At 40.2% G+C, this 21831-nt stretch overlaps 2 protein-coding genes across 2 annotated transcripts; one reads left to right on the top strand and one right to left on the bottom strand.

The window, feature by feature from the left end:
• Positions 1–7: 7 nt before the first annotated feature.
• On the bottom strand, positions 8–1271 carry ost4 (oligosaccharyltransferase complex subunit 4 (non-catalytic)). The gene is made up of 3 exons (XM_084560009.1): positions 1268–1271; positions 432–569; positions 8–132 (listed from the first exon to the last, which is right to left on the bottom strand). Exon 2 carries the CDS (start codon positions 566–568, stop codon positions 455–457), a length of 114 nt encoding a protein of 37 aa, XP_084416135.1. The 5' UTR covers position 569; positions 1268–1271; the 3' UTR covers positions 8–132; positions 432–454.
• Positions 1272–1801: 530 nt separating this feature from the next.
• Positions 1802–14013, top strand: selenoi (selenoprotein I; the record flags this gene model as incomplete). Its single annotated transcript, XM_084560823.1, has 10 exons — positions 1802–1858; positions 3884–3952; positions 4417–4525; positions 5153–5227; positions 7981–8243; positions 8769–8877; positions 8958–9006; positions 9099–9279; positions 9398–9577; positions 10629–14013. 10 exons carry the CDS (start codon positions 1802–1804, stop codon positions 10734–10736), a joined length of 1200 nt encoding a protein of 399 aa, XP_084416949.1. The 3' UTR covers positions 10737–14013.
• Between the last annotated feature and the right edge of the window lie 7818 nt (positions 14014–21831).

Raw genomic sequence — 21831 nt, 5'->3', positions numbered from 1 at the left:
ACATCACTGTTGGTGAAAGTCAAACATTTTTATTAGAAAAAACATTGTGCATACACAAATTCATCTTTTGGAAAGGGGACCGGATGGGGGGGAATGTCATTTCCAAGGTGGTGGCCTACACTCCCATCTCACCTGTGTGGAGGGGAGAAAAAAGATCTTGAAGTGGGTTCACGAGTTAGAGGAAAATAAAGCCCATGTTTGCATCGATGAATGAGATATAAGTGGGAAATCACTACACATTTAAATATAGTTCCTCCACATTTTTTTGCTAATGGTCAGTGATGAAGTATCAGCTCATACTTCATTGCTGCTTCCTCTCATTAATATGCTTCAGTAACACTGTAGCATTGAGTTAAACATGATTTGTTTACGGTTACAACAGAGCATGAATGACAAAATAAGATTCTGGCAAAAACTGTATATGCACTCACCTCGCCAGTCATTCTGGGGGACTCTATTCCTGCTTCTTGGGGTTATTGACAGCCACATAGTGGTACAATACAACCAGCAGGAACAACGACACGCCAAGCATGTTGGCAAATATAGCCAGCTGCACGTCTGTCACCATTCTGCAAAGGTAGACAGAACAAGTGGGAAGAAGACAAGGTTAGGTCTTTGGATGATGGGAGTAGAGACTTATTTATTTGTTTGTCTTGGTCTTTATTATTAAGACATGGTTATGTTGTAAGATCTTAGCCCATTTTCCAAGTACAATGCATATAAACTTGAGGACCTTTCACTTTAATACTTGAATAGATGTTGGCTTTAGTCGGGTATGCCACGACAGTATACAGTAATATGTCAAAACTAAATTATAAACTAAATACAATAACTATAGCAAGCTTTGTATTTATAGTGATACAGGTGTCTGTATGACATTTGTATAATTTCAAGTTACATAAAAGGTGTGAAAATGCTTTCCACATACAATTTATGAAATGGTTCATACTGTGCAGTGAAGCTATGCTAACGCACCTAACCAACATGAAGACAAACCTGACCTTCTGACCACATTAACACGCCAGCAGACGTGCTATTCTAATATTTTAGTGGGGAACCATTACAGTAATAGTAACAATTACCACAACCAGACGGTTATTTTTTTTTATTTCAATTTTACGAGTGGACCATCAATCTGTGCAACGTTAGCCCTAGCATAGCCAGGTAGTTAAATCCGACACTATAACAAACGCTGCATATAAAATTCCCCTCAAAAATCACAAAATTAACCCCATTTCAATACATTTCAGCTACTGTTAACACTTACATGTTTCTTTAAATTGAGCTTTTAGTGTCGGTTCGAGCGGTACTCCAGCTGCTCAGGAACAAGCAGGAAAAAAAGAGTGTCTCTTCCGGTTGAAGCGGAAAGCCACGTCAAGTTACAGAGGCCATTCTAGAAATAGAGACGATAGATCCCACCAGGTTTGTCAGTTATCATTATTAAATTATTATTACTATTAAAAAATTATACGGAACAGTATGGTATTTGACAGTAAATGTTCTTGCTATTTTAGATGACACCATACCCAATAATATGGCTTAATAAAACATAATTTACAGATGTGTCTGCGGGCTATCCTCCAGGCCTGAGGGGCGCTAGTGAGCTCTGGTTAACGTTATCTGAGGAGGTTTGACTCTGCGGGAGTGGGAGTGGCTTCTGTGGTTCGACATCACCTCACCCGGCGTGAACGGCTGCGGCTAAGCTAGATGGTGCTTCGACTCGGCAGCTAACGTTGGGGATTTGCATTTTCAAAGGAAAGAGATATCCGTTTATCTCGTCGTTGAGCCAGACCGCACCACCATGGCTCTTTACGAGTATGTCACTCAGGAGCAGCTCGCGGGCTTCGACAAATACAAGGTAATGATTAAAAGAGTGTAACAGCATGCTAGCAGCTAGCCGCTGAACAGACAGTGTGTGTGTGTGTAACAGCTAGCTGTCACGATCTGCAGGGTGCTTCCCTGGTCACAATGTGTGAAGGTAGCCAGACTTATCTAAAGTCTTAACGGATGTTGACTAATTTCCTGTTAAAAAATAGAAGTAGTCACTCATAACCACTGTACAGTTCGGTCATTTCTGGTTCATTCTTATCTGTTTTCTTATGCTGTTACAGATATACATTGCTTGGTTAACTTGTAGGCTCCAACAATTGTTTGGCGTGAGCGCGAGTCGTGGGCATTACCTGTAAAGCAACACTGAAGTTGTGAAGTGTTGCTCAGTACTTCAGTAGCTCGCCTGTAACAACAAGGTCGATTATAACACACGGAACGAACAGTGTTGTTCAATTTAAATAATACAGGTTTACATATAATGTTGAATACTTTTGTTTTGAAAGGTCTGGTCGGAAGTGTCATTATTTGTTGTGCGGTGCTTTACAAAGGCACACATGAGCTAGCGACTCTTTATTTGCCAGCGTTTGCTTTGAAATAATGTTTCTTTGCCCATTCATACACTCCAGATGCCCCATGTCATTTTTGTTATTATGTGATTAACCAGTTCGTTATATTTTATTTTATTTGTATTATTTCTTACTATCGCAAATACAGAAAGAATGAGTAACTGAGGAGTGGACTGGTCAGTTTGAACCAGTGCAGCGATGGGAAACACCAGCAAAAAATGGGAGTGTCATGTGAAATCACTGTCAAAGGCTTTCCAGTCACCATGAAGTTGTGTTGTTAAAGGCGGTGAAACAGATTTACATAATCTGCATGTCACTGAAACATTTTCCTCGGTTAATTCCCTGGAAGATGAGCATCAGTGTGATAATCAGTTTCTACAAGAGGCCATAATTTAACTTTATATAATGTGTGGTGTTCTTATATCTTTAAAATAACCTTTCCAGCTGCCTGTTTACTAACTTCTGCTTTTATTACTGCATGAAATGACTCCCCTGAGCTATTTATTATGAGAGGCCTATTTCCCAATAATTGCCTTTTAAGTGGCGCCCTATGCGCGTAAGCTGCTGTGCCTTAAACACTGGTTGCTGAGGGACAAATGACAGTGAAGGGAAGGATTGTTGCTCTTTGTCACACAGCGGTTGGTTTCTCAAAAGGTGGACTAATGTGCACTTAACACAACACAAGCGGAAAGCAGCGTGAAGACTCCTCTACTGAGTGGCTTGTTTTTCTTGCTGTCATCCACCTCTCCGCTTCGCACATTTTTTTTGTCACACCTCGCTGCACTGCCACCCCCATTGGTGGCCACGTGTGCGTTTCTCTGTGCACTAGGATGGTGTGAATTATAGTACATTTTTGTATATGTGGTGATGATTAATCACATTGCTAATTCTTGTTTACTTGATAAACACCCTGTATAATGCTAAATACTATGACTATCATTATCTGTAGTGGGAATTCTAAATTAAGTGTTTGAAAAGTGCTATGCAGTATTAATGTGGCACCTTAGTTCGCCCGCTACATTATATCCAAAGTAAACACTGTAGTGGTTAACTTGAACTCCAGAGAGCTTACTGCAGTTATAAATCAATAGCCAAGCCTTTTGTAGTCACTAGAAAATGAAAGCCTTGACCCTTTCCCTATTGAACTAAGCGAACTGACAATAAAGGAAAATCTATAACTGCGACATCTTAGTGGCAGCATTTACTCTTCATAGGAAAGCCTTACACGCTTCTTAAATTGTATGAAGACCATAGTGAGGGTACATTACGCTGGATCGGGCACACGTGCTCGTCACGACTGGGTAAAGTTACAGACTGGCCGCTGGAATCAGGTTTGTTTTGATCTGCGTGATGACAGGGAACCCCATATTATCCAGTCAACATGTTGCATATGGTTGGTTAAAAACACATTGGTTTACTTGCAGTGAGATGAAATGAATCAAATGCGTGTGCGTGGTGTAACTGTGAAATTCTGTGTCTTTTTGCAGTACAGCGCAGTGGACTCGAATCCCCTGTCCGTGTACGTCATGCATCCTTTCTGGAACTCTGTGGTGAAGGTGAGAAAGACCTGTCCAGCTCTGTGTGCACTACATCATTAATGAGGTTTCCAGCCGTGATACAGTAACCAGACGTCCTGACACACCGCAACCGCTTTCTCTATCTGTGTCAGACCACTTCAGTCTCTGACTGCTGTAGTCTGTTATCGACTTTGGACAAACGTTATTGTTTTGAATGCGGCCATGTACCTGATAAAATGGACAGACAGTTCCTCTCTTATGCAATAGCCCCTGATATGTTTATCTACTTATCTGTATCAATGCTTTGTTTTTCAAGTTAGTGTCTGCCTGACATTAACCACTGTCCCTAAAACCCTCTCTGTGTAACTGTCCATAAAGTGTCCCCAAAGTATTTAATGTCCAGCTATTTAATCTGTCTTTAATAAACTGAGGCGTGTCTGTGTAATGGCTGAGCGACATGTTAATGAATTATTATTCACTGTCTATTTTCTCTCTCTCAACAGTTTCTACCGACATGGTTGGCTCCAAACCTCATTACATTTACAGGCTTTATGTTCCTCGTGTTGAACTTTGTTATGTTGGCCTTCTTTGACTTCGACTTCTCAGCCTCCGGTAGGTCCTTCTCATCATCCATCCCGTGTTTATCGTGTGCTAAAACATACTACGAGCTGGTTGAGTTCACCACTGCTCTTTAGTAAAGGCTGAGGGAACGAGACACGTGGAACTTTGTTTATGAAAGACAAAGTCCATCACTTGCTGAAATGTGACACGTATCCATGGTTGCTCAGGGTAATCACAACCCATTATGTCCTTCGCACACGCAACAGCACACAGTGTTGTTACGCATCTGTTACTGTTAACATTTACGGTAACCCCACAATCTTTTGGAACATAAACAAACATTGACTGACGCACAACTCTGTTAAGATACTGCGCTCTATCATGTCTGTTGTCTCATCTAACCAGTTAGTTACACACTGGCACACATGAAATAAACTAAAGCAACTGTAAGCTCTACGATCCCTATCAAGGTCAGTCACACTGACCCCACAAGAGTCCTTACAAGACTGAGCACACATGTTAATGGTTCACCTAAAATATTATTATTAGTTGATTCCTTTTCCATTTTAGATTAGATTCATATGGATTAAATTAAAATAGTTGCAAATCTGTCTGGTTAATGTATAACTTTCAGTTTTCCACTGTGTTCTTATAATGTGCTGTTTATTTTTGTCACAGCTGCAGGACATGAACACGTGCCTAGTTGGGTCTGGGTAGCTGCAGGGATCTTCAACTTCTTAGCCTATACACTCGGTGAGTTCTAACCTCAGTGACCCCTGTCTGTTGTTTTGTTCTTCGACTTGAGAGTGACTTGAGAGTCACGGGGGAAGCACGATTCCCTTCCTCTAAAAGTTACACTTTGCTCATTCATACTTTTCTTGGATATTAACTGTACACAAGGATGTATTCTCAGTTGTTGAACCACACAACTTTCCAAATACTCCCTGCCGAAAGTGGATTGTGTGTCGGCTTAAATCTGAATTCAAGGTGTGGACTTCAGAAAGATTTATGTCATCGCAACTTGTTTGAAGCCAGACTTTGCTGAACATGTATAGAGGATTTTTTTAAGGACAAATTTAAAACAATAAGACTATTCATAAGCAGAATGAGGTAAAACTAAGCTGATCTCTCTCAATACTGTGCATAAAATCCTTGAAAGCATTAATATATTTAATTTAATCTCCGTCAACCAAAGATGCTCTTAAAACAGGTTTCACTCCAGATTCTGTCTGCCTGAAGCCGCTCCAAAAAATACTTATTTTGAGCTGCTTTCTTTATTTTGACGCACAGAGTGTGGTTCCAATAAGGAGTTAAAAACTACTGTGTGTTATTTTTCGGGAATACTAAACTTTGATAGGTGATAGAAAGTGTAAGTGTTTTAGGCTAGGGTTGGTAAGAGAGTGAAGAAGAATCATGAATTGACATATATAAGTGTATAATAAGTATATGGACAGGCAACTATGCAACCACATACATCTCTCTCACAATAAGTTACAAGTAGATCACAGCAGCCTACACACTTATAACACTTGAAAGCATGACAAATATAACCCTACTTCCTGTGTTGTAATTTTGCACACAACACTAAGTTTAAAAAGAAATGATACTGAAGCCCCAACAATAAATTCCAGTAGGCTAAAAGAGGGAACACAGCAGTCTTATTTATTCACTCCTTTGAATTCCTGTTGGCTGAAGGAAAGCAGTCCTCTTCTCATCCACAATATGACCTGCCATGCTGAGAAGTCACTCTCTATCTACTTGGGCCAAAGCAGAAAAGCAGCTTTTGTTGTCCTGTGAGAAAGCAACCAAAAAACAAGCGTCCACTTTGAAGGATGACTGGCTCTGATAGGTAGATGTTCATCTGTGATGATGTTTGGCTGCTGATGTCAGCATACACAGCCTGCAAAAAGCCAGTTCATGGTGCTTTCTTTAGGTGCCAGTGTCTGCTAATTTTCTGCTGCTCTGGTCCGGTGGCCAGGACATCACAAAGCAGAGCACATATCTGGAGCTTGAGGCCATTTTGGTTGGGTGTCAGGAAGTTATCATGCCATTCTTGTGTCATCTGATCAGCCTTTATGGAGGTCGCAGATCAGGCGATTTAAGTTGAATATCTGCCGGTAACGATCGGTGGCCGATTTGATCTGAGCACCTTTTACAAATAAATGTTGGCATTCATTCATTAATATATACATAAACTGTATTTTGCTTATAATTTGCTTCTGTATTAATTTACCTTTTACATTGATTCCTCTCTTTATTTAATTTTAATTAATTAATTTTAATGTATTAATCAATTGATGTGTACTGTTTTCCACATTTCACCAATATTTATTCCCTCAACATACTTTCTTTTCTTTTAACATTGCTGTAATTCTGCTTTTATTGTGTAAATGAGCGGCCTGTCAAATTAAAGTGTGTAGATACTTATTATAAGACACTTCGGTCAGTGTATAGAGTTAAAAGATCTCAGACACACAATATGTTGGTTTTCTCAATGAGTTGGCCTGATCATAGTGTGATTGTCATGCTTTCAGAAAAGATTACATTGTGTGTCAATGTGTGTCAGAAGAAACAAGGCGGGAGACGAATGTGGAAAAATCTGAACATGGAAACAAATCAGTTACTCTTCTGTCATTGAACAGCTGTTGAGCAAGACACTTCTGTCTACAAATGTGGGATGTTGATCACTGTGACATCCTGAAACACCTCCAGTTGACTCTTAACACACTATTCACTGTACACAGTCAGTTTAATGTTTACCATCTGATCCCCCGATACATCTAAAGGAGTGTGTAACATACAAGATACATGTTTGACTGTGCCGCACCCCCGATACTCTCTACCCGAGTGTCTCAAGCAGGATTAATCTTATCAACAGAGCAATACTTACACAATAGGGTGTGACATCAAGCTGAAATGTTTGCGCAAGCCCCTGAGCAAAGCTGCTCATCACTTGGTAGATTGCTGTGTGTAAATTCACTTCACAATTATGAACTTAACCCTCCACGCCCACAGGAACAGAATTTATTTTGACAAAGACTAAAGTTTCTTAGTCCCATCCCCTCACATTCACCTTCACATCACCTCATATTTTGCCACGGGCTGCTAATCTTGACTTTAGTCAGAAAATGCAGATTTAATTTACTGTCAAACTCACTGTGTGCTCGTGTGTAGACATGTACCTTGTGAATCATTAAAATGAAACAGTGTGCTAGTGTTTCTGGTGGGGATGTGCTTCCAGAATACTTTCATGTGTGGATAAAAAGAGCGTAGTTCAGATCAGTCGCTGGAAGACTGAATTCAGTGGTGGGAAGAAGGAATGTGGCTGACTTTGGACAGTTATGTGAGTGTGGGTAGCAGCTTTAGCTCAGTGGAGATGTGAGATACGTTAAAAAGTATTTTATATGTTTATGAGTTCATACATAAATGTCCCCATAAGCATGTACTGTGTCTAATGATCCATATCTGTCTTTGTTTTTTTTTGTTTTTTTTTTTTTTTAACACAGATGGTGTTGATGGTAAACAGGCACGGCGCACCAGCTCCTCCACGCCTCTAGGGGAGCTCTTTGACCACGGTCTGGACAGCTGGGCCTGCATCTTCTTTGTGGCCTCTGTATATTCAATATTTGGCCGTGGGGAGAGCGGCGTGAGTGTGGGCACACTCTATTACATATTGTGGGTGGTGCTGTTCTCCTTCATCCTGTCTCATTGGGAGAAATATAACACTGGCATCTTGTTTCTGCCCTGGGGATACGACATCAGCCAAGTGGTAAGAACACGCACAACTCACTTTTTGCCACTTTTTTTCCTCAGGCCAGTTGATGATCCTTACAGAAGACATGGATACAAAGGAATATCATTGTTCTCTGTATTGCTGTATAGAGGTAGTTAGTTCTGATAATAATATACTGTATGTGTTTTTAACAATGTAAGCAAAAAAAAAGAAATGAGAAATAACCACAGTGGAAATGGAGTGAAAACTAAAAGCTAATCTTACATTAGCATGATATCATAGCATCCAAGTCCAACATCCACTGTGGGAGAATACAACACCATGACTGTATTTGCGTAAACAGGTATTTTTCTAGTCTCTAGTTTATTGTAACTGTAGCTGCTAATGTTAGAGCTTATGAACAAATTTAACTAATCTCTTTAAATCATATCTTTCAAAATGTGGAGAATCCAAAGCTGGGCAGACCTGCTGGCTCTGGTTATAAGATAAGATAAGGATGAATGGTTGCAATCTCGACATGCTAACCTTCTAACTGCCTCATGTTTTATGTCCCATCTCCAGACAATCTCCGTTGTTTACTTGGTCACTGCTGTGGTGGGTGTGGAAACCTGGTACCAGCCAGTCCTGTGGCGCTTTCTCTACAGGGACCTTTTTACTTTCATGATCATAGGTGAGTTGTGTTTGGTCACTCTGAATACCTTAGTTCACTTCCAGAAGCAGCTGCTAACATTAATATTTGCTAAATTCCAGCCTGTTCCTTCACTGTGACCCTGCCTATGAGCCTCTACAATGTCTTGAAGTAAGTACAGCCTGTATTAGCATTTTATGTCATGTGTTAATTGTATTTAACCCAGTGTTCTGAACTTGTCTCCTTCTGGGTTGGGTTTTCAGGGCTCACCGGAGTAATACTCTGAAGCACAGTAGCCTGTACGAAGCATTCCTGCCTTTCATTTCCCCCGTCCTCCTCTTTGTCTTGTCCACCACATGGGTGGTTTTCTCTCCCTCAAACATCCTTGAGCTGCAGCCCAGGATCTTCTACCTCATGGTGGGGACAGCCTTCGCCAATGTCACGGTGAGCTTCTCTTTCTCTCCTGCGCTTTTTAACTGCCTTCCAAAACGCAATTTCTGCAGTGTGTTGTTGAGTAGAATGTTTAATCATGTTTTGTTTTTTGCTTGTATTTGTTTTTCAGTGTAAGCTGATTGTGTGTCAAATGAGTAACACGCGTTGCCAGCCGCTGACCTGGCTATTGCTGCCCATGACGGCAGTGGTGCTGTCAGTATTGACCGGGGTCATCACCAACGAGACTCTGCTGCTTTATTTATGGACAGCTGCTGTCATACTAGCACACATACACTACGGCGTATCAGTGGTAAGAGCACACACAAACATTTTGGTGACCTTATGCGGGCAGGAGAGTCAAAATGAGAGTGCAGGTGGTGCAAAAGTACTGGATGGGACAGGGGAATGGTGTTATGAAAACAAAGTGAAGTGGTTTGTCCTACTTGCATATCAGCTATGTCAGCATTTATATCACTGCAGTCACGCGCAGCTCTTAAAGGCAATTTAAGCACCTGGAAAGACAATGATATGGTATTTGGCACCTATTGAATCTGAAATAAATGGATGGAACCATTACAGTGTTTTCATAAGCTACACATTTTAAGTTGACCTAAATACAGCAAAATACACCAGAGGAGGATGCAGTTTGCTCTAAGCATTTACCTTCCCTGAGCAATACTGTCTACTAGGCCGTCGTCACTCGGTGAGAGAGCGAAGTAAAGCTGAGTGTCGAATTGAATTACTGTGATTAGCCATTTCATGTGAGGCCTAACCTGGAGGAAGCACGTACAAGTTGAATAGCAGTGGTCCAAGCATTGAACCCTGCGGGACTATGTATGTGGGAGTCATACTCAAATTTATGATCAGCAATTGCAACATCTGCACTTGTCTCTCAGCGGATACTATCTCCACTATGACTTGCACGTCTCATGGAGTTTTATTTATTCATCTATAATTTTGCCAAAAAGGGCCCATTGAGAGATAGTGTGTCTGCTACCAAGGAGACCTGGCAGCAAAAAGAAACTTATCACACCACAATAAACACACAAAAACAGATTTAACCAACACAAAGCATAGTGATCAAGGCAAAGTAGACATATAAATGAGTTATCCTCCTTATAGACGGTGGAGGGTAATTTCACACAGGTTACCATATACGTTATTTACACGAGTGCTGTTATATCTGATGCCTATTGTAAAAAGACAGACACTGGAAATTGTCAAATTGTCAAACCCTTTCTTGTGGGCTGCAGCCTTACATCCAGTGGGACTTGTAAGTATTCATTGTAATGAATCTGGACTTCTGCAGGAATGAAAATGATATGTTCAGTTTTGATATATTTGTCTATTTTCATTGCTAGGTACAACAGCTCAGCAACCACTTCAACATCTTCGCCTTCTCCCTCAAGAAGCCCAACACCGACTGACAGGAGGAGGAGCGAATCGGCTTGAAAGGAGCAGAGGTTTAGGCCTCTCCCCTGTATGACTTACCGACACTTCACTTTCATCACCACGGAAACCGCATCCCCTCTTCTCCATCCATGAGGACACTGCAAGTGGAATGGACTGTGGCCCTCATTTCCATCATCTCCAAACACACATGCGACATTCACACTCACACACACACACACACACACACACACACACACACACACATTCCCCAACCAGCCACCAAACTCTGGTCTCAGCAATGGGGTTGGCACAGGGGCTCTGGCTTCCGTCATTGGTGATTGGCTACTTTGTTTGAGCCAATGAGGTGCAATTGTTTCCTACGGAAATGTGCTTCAGTCATGAGGACAGGAGCCCAGACAAGCCATTTAAAAACAAACGTTTGTACTTATATATTTGTGAGGACTTCATTCACTTAACGGTTCCCTAGGTCCTTTATCCTAACATTTGAGTAACCCTTAAAACCAAATCTTAACCCCCAAACTGCCTGTGTGGTCGTAACCCAAAATGTCCCTAAAGTCAAAAACTCACTCCGGTCCTCACAAAAATAGACGTACACACGTACGGTTATACACGCACACACACGCACACCTACAGAGTTTTGATTTAACGCAGATAATTTGTATTTCGTGTCAGGTGTATTAATACAGACACAAACTCACACAGATATACTCACATAGTATTATGAATGTATGATTTGCCTTGGGGAATCGCCATTTCAGTTTTTCTATATTAACAAGACTGCGTCAAGTGGTGTCACGGTAAACTTGACCAAACCTCGGGAACTCTGGTCAGATGTGGCTCACACATCTGTGTCCAGCGTTTTGATTTGCAGTTGGAAACGTGATAAATGTTAATAGCTGTGTGTGTGTGTATATGTATGTATATATATATATTTCTATTTCTGTATATAAATATATATGCACACACACATATATATATATATATATATAATCACACACACACATTATATGGGTTAGGTGGTTTGGGACTTTTTATTCTAAACTGAAAAGAAACTTTGAGAAAAAATTTACTCTTGTAAAACATTGTATAAATCTCCCCCTAATTAATTTCTGCTCTGTTGGGACGTTGCCACGAACAGAGTTGACTAACCAGGGCGAGATTTGACCAGGGTAACCTCGGCTGACCTTCCACTTTGACCTCTGTCTGAGCACTGGCCTCTCGGTTTTCTTTTCCCTCTGAGGTGTCGTGTCTTCATGCTGGTTCGTTCTTTTTTTTAATATATATATATATACTATAGTTTTCTTTTTATACGAACATGTGTCTTTTTTTTGTTTGTTTTTTTGTCTGCTGCCATGGCAATGATGTATGGTAAAGCTGCGCAGGGCTTGAATGAAGAGTGATTCCAAAAGCCGTTAACGGAGCGGGCTCACTCTGAGGGAACAAGCCGTCGCACAGGACACCACAAACGCTACAACACTGCCTGGCGTCACACTCTCCTGCTCGAACAGATATAATCCAACTCTTTATACCGTCTTGTTGATTTTTATTTTATTTTTTTTTTCCAGTCTGATAAACACTTCCTGTGTGTGATTCAAACTACGTCTCCTAGGTGAAGAACACTCTGCAGTACTTGACTTTTCATCAACCTGGTATTCAAAGCATGGCCAAACAAAATGACTTAGGCCTTATTTACCAGCTGTGTAACCTCTTATATCAAAAGTCAGTAACTAAACAACATGGACTGTTTGGAGGAAGGAACTTACTTGGAGCCTAACTTGACCTTTGTTGTTTGAATGTGACCAGTTTTGTGTGAGCAGATTGTCCTGTTTCAGATTTCACATCAGATTGTCACAACTATGGGATATCTTGTTTGACACCTCTGTAGTTTTTTTTATTTTTTATTTAAATAACTCAAGTCCTCAAACCAAACCTGGGGAAAATAGTCCAGATTGGGATGGGACAAGGTTCTGGTATGCGTTTAATGCCTCAGTTTTGTCCAGTAGGTGGACCCAGTCTGCTATACACAAACGGGTCTCAGCGGTTGAAGGAACAATGCTAAAACAAACTCGACAAACTTGTGCTTGCCTTGGGAATGGCAAGTTAATGTGGAAGCTGATGACGTCTGCCTGTATCTAGGTGAACACGAGTGTCCAGTCACAGTGATAATCATCTCAAACACTAGAGCATTGTTATCAAAGGTACATAGGGAACAAACATACACTGGGCATGAAGAACCTACTTTCATCTTCACTTATGTTTTTTTTTTTTTTAAACCAGAAGTTTTGTACATAGCAGATTTTACGCAGAACTGAACATTTAGATCAAAACTATAATGTCCCTGGATTTCTGGGAGGAACAAAAACGATCTGTAACTGCCATGATACCCAGCTAAACGGTTCGATGTGGTTTGCAGTAGTACCACATGTGGGGAAGTCTTGAATGCAACCATAAGCACATTATAATATTTGGATTAGATTTCATGAAGCTTAATTTTTTAATTTATTTTTATTTTATTTTTTCCAAAAACAAAGCCCCACAATTTGTGACTTTTCCAGACGGTAGATTGTATTGACATGGCAACAACTGTGACTGAGATTTCACACCGAAATGGTGAACTGTGGTGTGTGTATATGCACTGTTTGTACAGCTCCATGTGTACAGGTCTGCTTATGTATGTGTGAATATCTGTGTAAATATGTTATTTCTTCATTTTTATGTTTTTTTTTTTTTGTTTGTTTTTAAAAAAGCAAACTGCAAATGGGATCATTGTCTGGTTGGCAGATCGTTTCTAGGTCCTGACTGGGATGTGATTTCAAACAGCAGTGAAAACTACGAAGCTGTTAACAGTCCGTTAATGTAGTTTTTTGTTTTTTTTTGAACAATCGTGGGAATTTTAAATTTTATTTCTGCTTTACTGGTTGATTGGTCTACGCTCTGTGTTTTTTTTCTTTTCTTTTTGGAAACGACAAACACTACAAACTAAACGCAGCAAAGGAGTTAATGTCATAGAAAAATGAGAGCTGGGAGAGAAACGTGCCATTCAAACCGTCACTCAGTTTGCAGATGGATTCCTTAGTTTCTTTAGATTTTAATGTTCATTTTCACAGCTAGTTTTCTGGACATTCTTCGTGGTGTGTTCCCCAGCTTCACTCATCACTTTCAGAGGATAACAGTCTAAAAGCCCCCCCCCCCACCTGGATCAGTGGACTAAGCTGTTGTATGTAATACTGCTCTGGCAAACACTCCAGGGCTTCGACGTGGCTACTTGTGATGTTGTACTTAACCACTGAAAGAAAGGACTGTTCAGAAATAAATAAAAGTCGTTTTCTTTAACGGTTTTGCAGTGTGTTGCCAGAAGCGTGAACTTCATTGAAGAGTGTGTAGTAAAGCCTGCAGTCTGTCTCCTTGGGGCCACCAGAGAGCAGCATTGGACCTTCTGATACACTTCAACCGGTAAAGCAGTTACAGCACATCATCTCAAAATAGTACTTACTCCTTGTCTCTTATTTCTTTGAGAAAAGAGATACTCAGGATCAATAAATAGTAGCAGTACAATAAATAAAATAGTCAAAAGAAATACATAGCACAGAGCATTTGACTGGGTGTCTTGGCTACTTGTCTGAAACGTAAAAGCTCGGTATTAAGTGGTTAACAGTCATTTATATTGTATCTGTAATCTATACCACAGATTAGTGACAGCACACTGGGTAGATTTGATCAGTAAACAGGATATGAACAGAGAGATGGAGTCCATTTACAACATCCTGATCGTGTCTTGATAGGATTTTAATCTGATTACATTTCACACTTGGTGTTAATAATAGCCGCGGTGAAGCAAGTTTTAGGTTGGATATTCGACAGACGTTCACTCCAGATCCAGAGATGTGTTGCCTTCAGTAAATCACAGAATAAATGACACAAAACCATGTTATATTCAATATCTTCATGCCCGCATAAACATGTTAGTGAGCATTGTGATTAAGAATATACATGTTTGGCCTCACGTAGCACACTATTTAGCTTCCATGGGACGTGTTGCACTCATTACAAACGTATCCCAAATTGTACTTCTACACTGGACAAAAAAATACACCTCTATATACTGCATTCAAGGGGTTTTTCATTTTTATATTCATGTGCTTATGGAAGAATCAGTAGTTTTCTCAATAGCTTCCATGTCAAGTGACCCACTGACTCCAAACTTATGTCAAATTGTACCACCCCACTAGATCTATCAGACACACCTCTATATACTTGATTCCTCTTCTATTTTATATTCATATTTCCAGGGAAAAAAATTATCGTGATAAGATCTGATCGCTGTGTCCATCTCACTCAGAATACTCCGACTACGTCTTAATTAACATCTATACGTGAAGAGTGCTTTGTTTGATTCGTGTACAACCGGCTAGCCTCCTCGCAGCTGCCTACCTAGCTCCTACCTTCACTACTGTCACATACAGTCATGTTCTTCCACCCGAGTAGTTTTGAATGTAGATGTACATCTCCAGTGTCAGAATGTCAGCCGCCTCCAGAAGTGGTTTTGCCAGTTGGATCACAATCCGGTTCACACAAAACATATTTTAATGTCAGGTGTGCACGATATGCAGTATGATGTAGTGAGCTATACTAACAATATAATCTCATCATTACAGAATTATACTAGCTGTGTCACAGAGTTTATACTATATCTGCATTTACATTAATGAAGTCATCATCTATCACAAACCACTGGATACAAATGTAAAAATAATTCAGATTAAATTGGATACCCAAGAACTGCAATTCTAAGAAATCCTGCCATAAAAACGAGTAAATACTTGACCATTTTCAGACTCTACCTATAAATGACTTTTAAAAATAAATAAACTGTTATATGGAAGCAGGAAGGAAATAGTGGCAAAACTCTGGTGGATTAATCTTCACAAATTTTCCAAAAGATGTTAAGAATCTAAGATGATGCTCTTATTAAAAGTATGCAAACATTTCAAGTTAATAAAAGCAGTGAAGTAACAACCTGCAGTACATAGATCCTCCAGCAGGTGGAGCTGTAGATCAATAGATGGCGTGCCCAACATGGTTCTCTGCCTTGTGTTATCTGGACGCTACAGTTGAGAACCATAAAAGTTTTCATTTCAACTAACAGTCCACACCAAAATGAGTTTCACAGGTAACAGTTGGCATTTTTATAGTCTTCTCCACCGTATGAGCAACGTGTGTGTTGAACTTAACACCTCTCACTCATGTGGCCCTGCTCTCTGTTACAGACTTCGTTAGTAATTAATGTCTCCTGGCTTTAGAAGATTTAAAGGGAGTGCTGAAAACTTAAAAAGAGAGATATAAGAAATCCCCTAAATAATTTTAAGAGAATCTGGCAGAGCGCATTAATGGGGTAAACTAAGTGGTGAGTTTGCTGTTAATAAATGCTTCTACGTCTAACAGTCAGCATATCTGAATGTGGAGGCCCAAGCACGTCCGTCTCAGATCAGCCTCTATTGTGCGCGTGTAGGTGTTGAGTTCGGTCTGTCAAAACAGCTGGCGGCCGCTCAAGATCTTTTTCATCTAGAAATGTAAGCCTCATCAAGCAATGATTCATCCAAACAATGAGCTGAGAGCAAGCCAGGGGATTGCTGCTCCATTAAGTATGTGATCCACTCGATTGTCTGGGAACGGACTAATGCGGCAGGGCTCACTGTGTTTTTGTTATTCTGTCTGACCTAAGGCCAATGCACCATAATCACACAATTAAAACACTTTGAGGGAAAAATAAAGATAAAACATGTGTTTGTATGTCAGTAGATCAGTGAAAAGTGACACTATGTTCTATGAGAAATGTTATTTTTTCAGTCTTAAAGGAATAGAGCAACAAAAATCTGCATTCTTAGAATCAGACTAACAACTGTTACAATCTCCAGGCTTGCTAAAATGTTTATAGCTTTCTACTTTACTGACTACAATAGAGCTTTTTTCGTAACATTTAGGGTGGATTCAAACAGCCAAGAAGTCTGCAAAAGAATATAATTACTGAGAGAAAAAAAACATTCCGATAGTCTTCCAAACCCTTTCAAGCAAAAAGTCTAGGAGAAAAATAATATTTTTACGTGATCTATTCCTAGAAACCTAGATTTAGACGTTGTAAGAAGTCGACCTTAATAATGACCTTATAAATTGTAACCTTATCACAATTTAATGGCGCTTTATAGATAAGTTACAATCCAATCATTCTAACTTCTGCACAGCAATTGCTGACGGATATTTGAAAAAATAAAATAAATCATGTTGTGAGTGATTTATGAACATTTAAAAATAGAGGACTTAACTGGATGCTGAAAATGAATAAACTTGTATTAGGGATATAACTAATTACCATTCATTCAGGTCATTAAGATCTATTATTGATCATCAGCGAAAGAGACGTTTCACAACCCGGTTAACTTAAACACTGACCTAATGTGGGGCATTAGGTCAATGATAATAATAATAAAGAAGTCAGACTATATTTAGCCTAGAATGTGACTGTGATTTGATTTTATGCTGCACACACCACGTGAAAGGCGATCTAACAGCTGCTCCTTCTTTTTCCACTACTCCCTGAAATATTTCAAACTGATCCACTAAATAAAATGATCGTTTGTTAAATGACTGTGATGTAAAGTTGCAACTGCAGCAACTGTTTGCATCAGCAGCTATTATCTGATAGCGATGTAGATCCATATTTCTGTTGATAGAAAAAAGCAGGAAGTTAAAAATACGAGATATTTTTCCTGCAAAATATCCCACAAATAATTAAAATATATATTCAATTTATATATTATACACAATGCAGTCATCAAGTTTGCTATTCAGTTCTCAACAGTGGCCTTAGGTCAGGATATTAAAGGGGAACTTATGTTTTTTTACAACCTGGACCTTATTTCTGGCATAAAATACGAGTTTACTCACCCATATAACTTTTGTGTAATTTGTAGTCCTTCGGAAGATATTTAGATCTGCATGTATCCGCATAGTGGGAGTGACTGGGGCACTGAAACGCAGACTCTAAAAAATGCATTATCTGTCACGAAACTCTATGCTACTGCTATGGTTCATCCACAACCTCAGAATCGGAAAAATATTAAGCCATGTTGCAAAAAAATAGCAGTGGCAGATAATGCGTTATTTAGAGTCTGCGTTTCGGTGCCCCAGTCACTCCCACTATATGGATATACGCAGATCTAAATATCTCCCAAACGACTACAAATTACACAAAAGTTATATGGGTGAGTAAACGATCGTATTTTATGCCAGAAATAAGGTCCAGGTTGTAAAAAACAGTAGTTCCCATTTAAGATAATTCCTTCAGTAATGATGATATAAGCTTAAACTTTGTGCAGAATATTATGAATGCCTCATCTATAATTCAAAACTTTGTAGTGCTTAATAGAAAAAAAAAAAAAACTTTTGCTACAGAGATAAATATGTTTCTGATAGCCCAAGCTCTTTTTGCATGTCAGCCTCCTGAAAAGGTTAAGCTCCTATGTATTGAGGTTTGAGTAACACAGTGTCCCTCTGGTCGGCGCGTCTTTTAGCGAATTAGCTGGTGTTGATCCTGAACTGACAGTTAATCAGACGTGGCATCTATTAACCAGCGTTGGGGCTCGGGTTGCCGCCCCGTGGCGCTGGACGTTTTGTGTGCCGCTGACCCCCGTGACTCGCTCGCACACACAATCATGGCAAGCAGCCGGAGCCCAGTTAACTACCACGCAGCTCCGGACTGCTCCCGCTGCGAGGCGACACTCAATTATGGATGACCATCATTAGAAACCAGACACGGCACAACACACACACACACACACACATAAACACTGTGATGGGCACGGCGATTATTCTCAGAGACACCCAAGACTATTGAAGTGCTAATGGAGTGACGCCATTCATTTCATTCCATAACCACTGCACCTGTAACCCCTGTGGCCTCCAGGTAACCACCATTATCCATATCAGTGTCATTATTAGCAAATTAAAATCAAATTATGATACTACTAACTAATAACTCACACAGAACCAGTACTATATAATATGGGTTTCTTATCCATTGTATCTCTAAGTTGACATTAGGGTCAGCTGCATATGTGTCCTTCTGTATCAGCTCTTAATCCTGCCTTTGTTCCAGGTAGGGGCGCAACCAAAGGACATCTCTCGTCGGTCATTAACACGGGGATTGAGCCGCAGCGCATTAAATGATGGCTTCACCTACAATATGGTCTCAGCTTTCAGACTGAAATCCGGGTACGTCAGTTATCAGTGTGCTCCATTTCTGCCACTCCATCATCGTCTCTATTCACTTTCTTGGCTTTAGGGGTGGCACTGTTGGTTGTTTCACCACTTTGGTACAGACTCAAATGTGTCCTTTACTTTACTGTAGTATATCACCAAATACTTGCAAAACTTGTAGAGCTTTATGTTTTCTGCAAATGTTGGCAAACTGAAACAATAAGTTAAAATAGTAAACATGTTATGCACCAGCTGTGCATCAGTAGGGTAGTTCTGTAATTATGTGCAGGTTCTATTTTAATTTAGCTCAAAGCACCTGCTGAGCAGCTAGTCTGTCTGTAGACTACTGTGTGCTGAAACAGAACATGAAGCAACATTTCTAAATGCTGTAAAATAAGTGTTGTATGCCATGGGTGGTGTACATATTAACATAAACAAAAAAATGCATGTACAGTTGATCTGTTTCTACAAAAGTACTGGGGCAAGGTGTAAATAGGAGAAACACTGGGGGAAAAAAAATGTCATAAGTCAGAGTTCTTAATTCATTTGGATTTGCCACACAAACACCCCAAGCTTGTTGCACACTGCGTTGCCAGATACAGCTAATGGTCTCCCACACAAAAGATGTTCAAAAACCAACAAAACACTTACAAAACCGCCCACAATATAAAACTGATATTTAGTTTGACCTGCCAGATTGCCTACGCTAGAGTAGCCTTTCATAAAAAGCAATGCAGCTTTGAAATCATCCAGAAACAAATCGCAACTACTCACATCTAGTTACTACAAATGCATTAGTTCATGTTGTCCACTGACAGGCAGATGGAGCTTTTCTGCTCTTTAGAGAGTCTGCTCTTTAGAAACAGACATACCTAAGACCCAGACACACCAAACCAATGTCAAAGAACCAGCAGCTATGAAGGTCTTTTTTTTCTTTTGTCTGGGCCAAAAACTTGAACTTGAGCACACCATGAAGTCTGCAACCAACGTCCAACTAGCACGTACATCCTGCACCATTCATCCCAGAAGGGCTAGGACTATGGATGTAATAATATGACCAGTCAGTCTTCACTTTCTTCAGTGACATAACAGATAGCGCCATCTAAAATCTTCTAACAGATCAAGAAGCCAGATGTTTGTTTGCTTTTCTGACTTTGGCTTCTCTTTGCGTAATCTAATTTACAGTGCTGAAAAGTCAATCATAGTGACCTCTCTCAGTGACAGGTTGGGCACTGATTCAGCATGCTCAGTTGGCCAAAAAGCTGCTGACACAGGTTCAACTAGTGTGTGTAGGACACACCACAAACCTAGCGTCACCGACATTCACTGACAGCACAACAGTGGCCAATGACTAACTCTCAGCTTGGCATGTTACGGCCCTTACTCGACTGGAATGAGATCATCCAGATTGCCTAAACCAACAGACCCCCTAGGAAGTTGAAAAAGCATGACAGAGATAATTTAGGACCTGTGTAAATCCCATTGTTTGGATTCCAACAGCAAATAAGGTTGTTTGTTCTAAGGCTTCCTTAATCAGTAACTAGCATAAGTTAAAAATAACAAAGAAGCAGTTGTAGGCAGACAAGCCCAGGCACGTTTGGTGAACACACAGATGACTAACTAACAGTGACCACAACTGTGCCCATGTCTATAGCATCTACGCAACTGTACCTACATTCTGTTGCATTAGCAACTGGGAGCCACGAACAGAACCAAGTTCACGTGTCTCCCCTCTTGAATAATCATCAGTTGAAGCCAGAATATCTTACATTTCCCACAGTGCTTGGTTTATACTTCTGCAACAGATCTACACAAAGCTGTAAAAGTTGCCCACACCATCGTAAGCATCGATGCTTGAGCGCGATCGGTGGCTTGTTTAGTTTCTCCGTGTACTTCAGACTATACCAATTGAAACTGAATGGCTCATGTTGGAGCTAATACTGGAAAAGTTAAAGAACGGTTTTACTGAAAGTTTTAGAACAGTTTTACTGAACTTACTGTAACGCACAAAAGAGAGATGACATCTTAGCACATGAAAGAACATGAAAGAGACAAGAGGACGGTGAATTTTCTGCATTTGTTTGGCCACGTTTGGAGAGACATGGATGAGGAAATGCACTGTGGACCTATAACTACTATTGGGGTCTGCGTCAGGATGTGTAGTTACGTTTCTGGAGATGTGCAAGTCGGGCTGTGGTGTATGATCCGATGCAGAAGAATGACATTGTGATTTACTTCATGAAGCCGAAGAACTTGGACCATACATAACAAAGGAGACTGCCTCCACATGAGTCTTTGCATCTACAACAAGGTGTGTTAAAGTTACATAGCAGAGTTAGGCGACCACAGATGCCAAATCTCAACTCGCGCTGAAAACTACTCTCAATCACATGTTTTGTTGAAGGGCGAGCAGATTGAAGGGGTGATTACGCCTAAGACTACAGATCAACTTGTATCACTGATAAGCAGTTATTTCAATCCCCTTTGAAAGTCATTGTTAAGGGCACGTGCTCATCAGGCTTAACAATGCTCACTGTAGCATGGAGGCAATGTTCCTGTAGTCGTGGATACATCTTTATGAACACCATGCATTATTAATCATATTTCCATACCGTGTTTGTTCAATGTCTTACAGCCTGTTCAGGTTCAGTCTTGGTTCTGAGATACACCAACATCTCCAGCATCTGAAACAAACTTTATATCCAGTCTATTTATTTAACGTGGCTAATGTGCACTTAAAGAGCTTATGTCACCTCATTCCACTGAATTGGCGAGCTTGCTGTCACCCTGCTGTTCTTGTTTAGCGTACTGCCATTGTGCAGCGTGAATGTGTGTGCGTGATACAGTATCAGAGCTTACTGGTTCATATCACTGTTAAGTAGCCAGAGAGGTAACTGG

The sequence above is a fragment of the Chelon labrosus genome (assembly GCF_963514085.1).
Source record: "Chelon labrosus genome assembly, chromosome: 14".
Lineage (NCBI taxonomy): Eukaryota > Metazoa > Chordata > Actinopteri > Mugiliformes > Mugilidae > Chelon > Chelon labrosus.
The sequence above is the reverse complement of the archived record's forward strand: the minus strand, read 5'-3'. Positions and strand labels throughout refer to the sequence as shown.